Genomic DNA, 9901 nt, shown 5'->3' with positions numbered 1-9901 from the left:
ATCTGGACATTTGTTGTGGTAGATGTTATGAATATGAATATGAATATGATTGAGTTTAAGATATTTGACATGGAATTTAATATTCAGGTATCCCAGACTTGAAAGCTCTTGATGACCAATATGGGACCTTGGGCCAAAATTTAAAACAAATCTGGCAACATTATTTTGCGTAGTCTGGAATCTCAATTAAAGAGAGTTACTTATACTACTGTACCAAGCACACGCAGAATAGTCAAAAAAGCAAGAAATTAGGGCTGAAGTTAAAAGTTCACGACATTTGAAATTGAGACAGGCTTTCTGTCTGAAAAGAAAGTCGTGAGTTGACTTTTTTAATAATATCATTTGCAATTAAGTTACAGCTAACTGCATTATTAATATTAACCCCTAGATATTTAACATAATTACTTCCTTTAACAGTGAAGCCATTTATCGAAATATGGAATGAATTAACTTTTTTTAGTTTCGTTTTAGAGGCAAAAATAATAAATTCAGTTTTTTTAGTATTTATTGATAATTTGTTGTCGATTAGCCATTGTTGGCATTGGTCAAGGACCTTGCTCAGTATTCTTGTAATATAATCAGGGTCATGGTGGGCGTATAAAATAGCACTGTCGTCTGCGTATAGCAACAGTTTACAGTCATTATCAATACATATTTCCATATCATTAATGAAGCATAAGAACAAAAGCGGTCCAAGGATACTTTCTTGAGGCACGCCGTATGTAATGAAACGTTGTTCACTTAAAGCGCCCTCCAGAGAGACTACCTGAGATCTATCGGATAGATACGACCTGAACCATTTGACACAGTCAATTCCCATACAGTCGAGTTTTTCGAGAAGGATTTCGTGGTCGACAGTATCTAAGGCCTTTTGTAGATCAATCAGGATCATTCCAGTGTAGACCATTAGTGATGTTGGGTTTCAGGTCGTCGATTAGATTGATCAGGCATGTTTCTGTAGAGTGGGCCTGTCTAAAACCAGACTGAAATTTGAATAAAATATTGTTATCGGCAAGGTATTTTTCAAGTTGGTTGGCAATAGCCCGTTTAAGAATTTTGGAGATGGAGGAGAGGATACTGATTGGTCGATAGTTTTCCGGATTAGTGCAGTTTGCCTTTTTAAAAAGGGGTGAGATCTTTGCAAGTTTCAAGTTGTCCGGAACAGTATTGGTGGTTATAGAGAGATTAATAATATGAGTAATGGGACCTACCAGTACGTCTACTCCATCCTTAAGGAAATCTTGTCGGGATATTGTCAAGATCCGTGCTCTTGTTATGATCAAGTGCATTAATCTGTTTTCTAATAAATTCTTCAGAAACATGGCTTAATTTAAACCTGTTTTTAAAATTAAACTATAGAGACGTCTAAAAGCTATCGATTTGGAACCAAATACGTTATTACATTTGGGTAGCTTACTGATAAGGCTAGAAGCAATGTTGGTGAAAAAAACATTGAAATAATTAGCGATTTTCTTAGGGGAAAAAACCTTCTCGCCTTGTATATCGAGAACAACTTTAGATTTTATTTTAGTTTTATTTTCATATCCAAGGTTTTTCAAATTACTCCAAAGTTTCTTTGGATTATTTTTGTTTTGTTCTATTTTGTTTAAAAAGTACTTTGATTTTGCAGACTTAATCATACGTTGAACCTTGTTTCTAGCAGTACAGTATGCACGCCGAATTGAGCGATTTGATCTATCTTTTTTATATTTTTTTACTAAAGTATCTCTTAATTTGATGTTCATTAAAATATCAGAATTTAACCAAGACTGCGATTTATGTTTTAGTCTTATTTGCTTCTGAGGAGCTACAGTATCGACAATATCAATAAGATTTTTTTTTAAATTAGACCATGCGATGTTAACGTCACAACAGTTACCGTATAAATTCTGGAGGACCAATCAATGTCTTGTAGCTTACTTAGGTATAGCTAAATATCGTATTTTTTCAAAGATCTAATATATACTGTGTTATGGAAATTGATAGACTCTACAGCTTTTTTCCTTGTACAATATACCATAAAGTGGTCACTAATTCCGATTTGAAATATACCTGATTGTCTAACTTTAAAATTACTATTGCATAAAATATAATTTTTAGAAAATATAGAATTTTTAGAAATTCTAGTCACCTCATTGATAATTGATAACAGACCATTGTTAGAAATAAAAGATTTATAAAATCGTGTAAGATAGCTGTCTTTCATAGTGTTAATGTTCATATCACCAAGAATGATTAGTTCATTTGTAGAACATACCATATTAGTCGAGTTTTCTAAATGTTCAATAAATAATTTTGGGTTGCTTTTCGGGGGTCGATAGCATGTGCCTACTGTAATAGGTTTTGATCTCGGTAAGAGAACGTCAACCCACATTGTTTCCATGTCATCGACTTCCAAGTCCTCGCGTCGTGTGACAGCTCTGTTGATGTGTGTGTATATACACACTCCGCCACCTTCGCGATTGCGATCTTTTCTGTAGAGATTGTATCCATCTATATGAATCTCGTTGTCAGTAACGGAATGATCCAACCAAGTTTCAGTCACTGAGATAGTGCATTTGTTTTAGTAGCCAGAAACCGAAGTTTTTCAATCTTTGGGGGCAAAGATCTTATATTAATATGGATATGGTGTAGACCCTTGGAGTTGAATGCAATAAAATCGTAATAATCCATATCTTCAAGTGTAGTATCTCCAGTGGTATCAGTGGTAGAAAGATCGTCGTTAGAGAAACCAAATGGAAACGGCAGTTTATCCCAATAATTGTTAATTTCACCAGGATCAGGGGATATATTAACATCACCAGGTAGCTCTTGGAGGTGGCACAAGGGACAAATCCAAGATGCAGGACTGCAGTTTTGATATTGTTTGATTACGTTGGGGGAAATTCTTCCACATTTTATATGACATTTCATTTTGCATGAGTCACAACATATGGCTCTATGATTTTTGGCGACGGCCTTAGAGCAAACAGCGCATGGATTCCTTGTTGGTCCTGGGTTAGTGGATACATCACCAGCGAGAATAATGAGGAGGAATAAATTTGTTCGTTGAATCAGAAATCGACATGATCGGGATGATGCAAATAATCTGAGTAATGAAGAATGTAAGTCTAGGTTATCGATACCAGTATTTATTTGCGAAATCCAATTTTCAGCAAAATAATTGATTTCAGGTGAAATTTTGTCATAAACGATTGGTTGCGTTATTGAAGAAAATCTAACGATAATGCAAAGTAGGTGTGCTAATAAGATATAAAGTTTCATTTTCAACGATGTTCAACAAATTAGATCAGATTTTTGTGTCACGCCCTCAGGAATCTAATGGTAAACTCGGCGCTAAGCAACGGTGAACAACAACATAATAGTGCTTTGATCAACCGATTGAAAAAATCGCGCCAAGCAGAGTAGGCAATGAAAATGAAAATCTGGATAAGATTTTGAAATATCAATAAAACTCGAATGAAAATATCAGTTATTTATACCAGTAAAGTTGAGTTCTGTTAAAATTGATATTGCTTTGGGATGATCTTACGGCAAATACATTTGTTGCATGAGCTAGGCCTGGTTAAGTGCTGGTCAGTTCCATGTCCAGTAACCGTTGCAGAGTTGATCTGTCCAGTGACGGATTCGCCTTGGTTAGGCTGAGGACTGGTATGATGTGGCTTAAAAGTTCGTAGGTATTAAACGTTAAAATTTCAAAATAAGATGAAAATGAGCAGACTTAACGAAACTCTGTTAAAACACTGATCAGTAATAAGAAAGTAGAGTCAGTATTTGAAACGTCAAATGTACAAAATTTCAAGATTTTGGAGAACAGTTTAAAGGGTACGTCCACTTACACGTACATCCACTCAGCTTTGTTTACTACTACTCGAGTCAACGTATTGTACTGCTTTTTATATTTTCAAAGATCATGATGTACGCAAATAGTGTCTAGGCATAGGTATATTATTATTACAAAAGTCCATTAATGTTTACTATGTCGACTACCAGAACTTTTGGCCTACCCAACCCTATACTATCCGCCGTACTTTCATACTTTCATCCACAAGCACAACTTGGCAACTCGCGAGGGAGAAGTCAGGATGATGCATATCCATGTTATCAGTTCACATAAATTACCTTAAATAGCGCCCTCTATAATTTATTTACTGTATGGGAAAAAGAAAATTCCTCCCCAAAATACATAATAAGCAAGAAAGCAAAATATCTTAAAAAATTATAATATAAATTTGTCGATCAAGAATTGTTTGCAACTGCTTCCATCCATCTCGTTCCATCATGGCTGTGGAAACAACATATCTTAGTAAATTACCGTAGTATCTTTTTCTAGTTGATCCAGATATGTCAATCCTTTTTTCCTCTTTTAACTTGACTATGTGCAGGTTGCCAGAACAATATCTTGGAAATAATTTCTCATAGTGTTTCATGATAATGTTCATTCACGAGAGAAGGTCCGCACAGTTCATTAATCATATTATTTTTCCGTGTTACTTGCATTATGACATAAGTTTTGCTTAACACCATGGTGTAATGATTCAACTACGCGTTATACGTACCCCAAGTATCGAAATGCACGCCACCGTGTCGGGATTCAATATTTCATTCCTGATGATGACATAATTAATGTCGAAATATTGAATCCCGACAGGATGGCGTACATTTCGATGCTAAGAATTTATACTATCTTAGCTTATTAATTCAAGTGTCGACAAATGCTACTAAATATTAACAGAAAGACGCTATTAATATTTTAACCAACTCAATATTATACAGAATCTGTATTTTTTTATTTTTATAAAAATCAATTTTCCTTCCTGTGTCATGATAAGTCATTCATTGTTTTGTTTATACGATGCTAAATTAATTGCGTTGAAATAGAATAAAATTCTGACTAGTGTAAGCTATTTGTTTCACTCTACTGTGACTTCGGTGAATAAACGAGGTAAGCACACTTAAAAAAAGTGTGGAACAATAAAATATAGTGTATTATAATACAACCTGTATTGTCAAGTGGAATACCCCATGCTAACCAGTGGCGGACCGTAGGGTAAATTGCAGGGTATGCTAGGTGTTGGCATATATAGGATGTGCAAGGGTCGTGCACGCCCCTCCCCCAAGAAAAAAAATACTCGCCAATCCCCCGCCCACAAATCATACTCAAGTAGTTAAAAATCACCTTAAATCACATTATTTTGCAAGTTAGCCCCCTCACCTAATCACCGATCCCCACTTTACATTCCCACCCCCATCAGCTCCCTTCCATTTCAAGACCCATACGCCACTGATGCTAGGGCCTGCTAGTAGGAAAGGTTTGTAAGCCTACTACTATACAGGATCGATTACAAGTTAAATACATTTTCTCTTTTGTAGTTCTAGATAATTTTTTTACCCCGTCCAATAAATAAAATTTTTGCTAGGATTCATCAATTATATGTCTTACATGGTATGTCCATGTTAGGTCATTACTAAAATGTATACCTACATGTTTAAACGTTGTAACGAAGTCAATAGGCTTGCAATTGGACATTAAATTTATTTTATGAACATTATTTTTCTTAAAATGAATTGCTTTGGTTTTTGTCTCATTAAATGTAACTTTCCATATGGATGCTTATTGTGAAATTTTCTTTAAATCGTCATAAAAACTTTATTTCTATTATTCGCGGTTTGAATGAAAATGTTCTACAAAACAAAACGAACGTAACATTATGTTTAGCAACGCAAATGCAATCTTAAAGCCCCAGCTTTATGTAACTCTAAGAGAGCCTTAAATTCACTGCTAATGTTGTGGAAAGTTTTTCCAATACCGAGTTGAGTGTCGTCAAAGTAGTGATACGGAACTTCCTTGTTGTATAGATCCACGTGGAACGGCCAGAAACCGTACAAATGTACTTCGTTACACAATTGCAGGGCTAGATTCGTCATATAGAAACCTACAGAAGCAACAAACACCACATTATATCATCAGTAACAATATTGATAATGAAGAAAATAATAATAATAATAATAATAATAATATATAACAATAAATAATAGTTTTTATCATTTATATAGGCCAAATGTTACTATTATACAGTAGGTGTAGTTTTCCCCTACCTGAAGTGGAAATGTACTGAATACTCAGTACGTGTGAAAACAATTGGGAAAGAAAATCGCAAGTTGTTCTCGGGTGGGACTCGAACCCACAATCTCCAGACTTTCACTATTAAGATTGCAGTGTGCACTCAGATACGTTGCCGATATTTTGTTTAAACAGCTCTGTTGCTTGTCATAGGCCTTTTTACCGTCAAAATTGTTGAGTGTTGCCGACAATTTATTAGTTAATTACTTCTAATTGCTTGCCTATTATCTTAGGATTTATTTCCATAATTTATTATTACAGTTTTTAGTTGATCTACCTGCTCTGTATTTTTGTTTTTAACTAGGCATTAACGTAAGCCCTTCCTATACACGTCTTCTCCGACTAAGGACTTAGAATCCATAATATATTGACTACTTGATTGAAAATAAAATGAACGATAACAAATGTTGCACACATTTTGGACAACTATATAAACTTAATTAAACATGTATATAAATTAAAGCCCATCGGTGCCCTGTAACCTGATCATTCTTTGGCCTCTAGGTACACTTATCGCCACTGTACTCGTATTTGTATATAACGTGAAACAGTTTTACTTCATTGTGCATTAACTGTTAGCCTCTTTTTTCTTTTATCTTACCTGTTGTAATTGACTTGTTTATGCCTCTTTGCTTCCAAAAATTCATAACTTCAGTAAAATGCTGGGGATGTCCATGCAAAATGTGCACTGGATACTTTTTTGACGTTTTCATCATTCTATCAGCCCGTAGGCACAAATCGACGTTATAATTTGCGGCAAATGTAGGTAACCAGAGATGCATATTGTATTGAAGCATGCCATTCAAATATTTCCAATGATCTTTTCTTGTTCGTAGTTTATTGTAACTTAATAATTAAAAAAAAACCAGTTTATCGGACATGGAGAAATTACAGCTAGAACACACACTTATCAATTGATCATGCCTTCGAGATATCAAAACATTTGATCACACACACATACACCCCCCACCCTACACACACCCACACACAAAATCAAAATATAAATTCTCGATGTAAGACAGAGTTCTCCGATGAGTAAGTATTGTCAGTATGTGAAATATAGGAATGGATTGGCTTGGTTTGGACATATTTCCACAATTCAATCAGCATTGCAATAAACAAAAACAAAAACAAAAACAAAAACAAAAAACAAAAAACGAACAAACAAATAAGTGATAAATGTACATTGCTTTGTACCATATTCCCAAACATTGAATTTATTCATCTAGCGACATGCACTGAAGGAAGTAATTTATGCTTCAATACTGAAATAAAATGAATGCGAAAGCAAAGTATATACCGTAAAACCTCGAACATGGGCTTCAATTCGAGATGGGAGATGGCTTCTTTTCGAGGCTGCTTTTGCAAAGTAAAGAGGGAGGCTTCTCTCAAAATGAATGGTCTAAATTTTGGGAATCCTATATATCAAATAGATAGGTCCACTGTAGCATCTATTGTGTAACCTACTGGGCTTCTGTTCGAGGGTTTACGGTATTTCAAGAACAAACGTACGTTCTCCTTAAGATAGATGGGTTGACAGTCGTCAGATTTGATTTTTTTCCAGCGTCTTCTGCGAATGCTTTTATGGGAGGAGCATTACAGCTGTGAAGAATCATTTTATTAAAGTTGTCAAGTTATCAAGTTATTAATCATATATATATATATATATATATATATATATATATATATTATAATATCGTGTAGATTTTTTTTTATACTGTAGGGCTACTTATCACGTTTGAGGAGTTTAGTCAGAGCAGCTCCTTTATTCACTGTTTGTAATAGCCAACTTATATTTCGTTTGTCACACACGACAAAGAATGGGCCGAAATATTCATGGTTGGATAAATTTTGTGTTTTAAAGTCTATCAATTCTTTTTCATACATTCCTCATTTTCATTGAGTTATATATCAAGGAACAAGGATTACAAAACGCAAGTAGATATAAATACAGCGGAGTTACGAGGTGGTGACGGGCCAAGTGCAAGACAATTGCCGGGGCCTATAAGGCACCTGATAGAAAGAGCCTTCACGCAGGGTTCCCGGAACGCCGCCCTCAGCGGCGAGTGCGAAGCACAACTCAGGGTCAAAAGTGGAACGTGAAATTTGAATATGGTTTCGTAGTCAGATTTGCGAGAAAAAACTTCAGCTACCCGTATTTCTCGACTGAGACGTCAGTGGGAGCTGTAATTTGTATGACAAGGGGACTGTGCAACCCTTCATTCGTATTAAGGGAATTTACGCCCAGAAACTTTGTAGTTATTAATATTTTGGTTATAATAGAAAATATTCATTTTTTGGTGACGTCACACTCACATTAGTTAGCATGCATACGTCATAAGCTAGATACGTCACCTTTTCTGGTAAGGCAAACCTTCCCGGCGTGCTTTTTCATGGATAAACAAACACCACTGCTTTGCACGTTGATGCCTTGCCCAAGCCAAGCCAGGGCTACAAGATCCGCATTGTTAGCATTGTATAATACTTAAACAAGGTACCTCTGCAAATGAATTATTCTTAGTTATTTTTCTTTTTCTTATTTTAATTTATTTCTTCCGAAAGTGTACTCTCTATCAAATATAATTCCACTGTCTTAGTTAGGCTAGGCCTAGTCTTATGCCTCATCGTCCCCCGCTACACAGTACATCGGCAGCCCCTCCCCCATACAGTACAGACGTTTGCTAGGTAACAACGTGATTGCACCTTCCTTCCCAGGTGTTCATGTAACATTGACATAATTGTGAGCTAACCAGTTGTGTGTATTTCTTTGTGAAAATGAGTACCGCGGCGTACTCATTTTTACAAAGCATTTGCATCCCCTCTTGGAAAGAGGGATTCGAAATAATTGTCTCCATATCTTCGCTAATAAAATTTATCAACGTAATTTAGCTTACACTTATGAATTTAGGGAGCACTTAAAATGTGAAATAATCATTTCACTACCCGACAAACTCCGAATTTTATTCATTCATTAGGCCTACATAACAGTTTTATATTGCTGAACTATATACTCCAACATCACTGGCGCATGGTAACAACCAACTGACTGCAGACCATTTCCGGTCACACATTACTCTCCATAACACAGCACCCCCTAGTTCCGTCACCTCTGGGTGGAATCTACTTAGGCAAAACTCTTATGTTCATATACATTCTGATATTGTTTTAAACAGATAGAGATACGGCATTTTAACGAGCATATTTACAAAATATTCTAAGACATATTCAAGGATATTGAGAACAAAATATAGTCAGAATGTCATATATATATTTTATCGTTTAGGGCCTATTGGGACTTCATGAGTCTTTGATAAAGTATAACAATAGAACAATAAATGGCCTAATATACAGTGAAGTACTACGTTTGAATTGAAATATTATTCTAGCAGTAGTGTCTGTCTGTGGTCTGACTCGTTCCCCCTCCTTTAACACTGGCGTAGGCCTACTCATCAGTATGATTCAGGAACTTAACGTGCACAATAAAGTTGAATCAACTTTAAAATATCAAACAATAGGCCCAATGTTTGATGTGCGCGCCGATATTTCAATTGCTTAGAGAAATATGCTTTCAAAAAGTATTTTAGTGCATCGTACCGTACTGGTACGAAGCATACGTAAATACTTTATGGAAGAAAATATTTGATAGTATTCAACAGATATGAAGCTGTTCATGGCATGTTTTAATTGGTAATTTGTAATGAATACAATCTGCCTGTAAAACATAATGTTACTAAGGGGAATATTTAAGTAGGAATTTTTTAAAGTTAATTTTTTAGA

The 9901-nt window shown here is 35.3% G+C and overlaps 1 protein-coding gene across 6 annotated transcripts in view; it reads right to left on the bottom strand.

Moving 5' to 3' along the window:
• Positions 1-3882: 3882 nt before the first annotated feature.
• The window catches only part of LOC117115474 (alpha-2,8-sialyltransferase 8E-like), a 52168-nt gene continuing 46149 nt past the window's right edge, over positions 3883-9901 (bottom strand). For 5 of the 6 annotated variants that reach the window (XM_033259301.1, XM_033259304.1, XM_033259302.1 and 2 more), the window contains 3 exons: positions 7637-7726; positions 6726-6970; positions 3883-5936 (listed from right to left, as the gene is read on the bottom strand). In XM_033259301.1, coding sequence (XP_033115192.1) covers positions 5716-5936; positions 6726-6970; positions 7637-7726 — 556 coding nt within the window. In that variant the 3' untranslated portion in view covers positions 3883-5715. The remainder of the gene's footprint in view (positions 5937-6725; positions 6971-7636; positions 7727-9901) is intronic. The other variant, XM_033259306.1, reaches the window with a different exon arrangement.

Source organism: Anneissia japonica, unplaced genomic scaffold, assembly GCF_011630105.1.
Source record: "Anneissia japonica isolate Jap-2015-1 unplaced genomic scaffold, ASM1163010v1 scaffold287847_len925385_cov155, whole genome shotgun sequence".
Taxonomy (NCBI): Eukaryota; Metazoa; Echinodermata; class Crinoidea; order Comatulida; family Comatulidae; genus Anneissia; species Anneissia japonica.
This window is presented reverse-complemented; position numbering and strand designations above follow the sequence as displayed.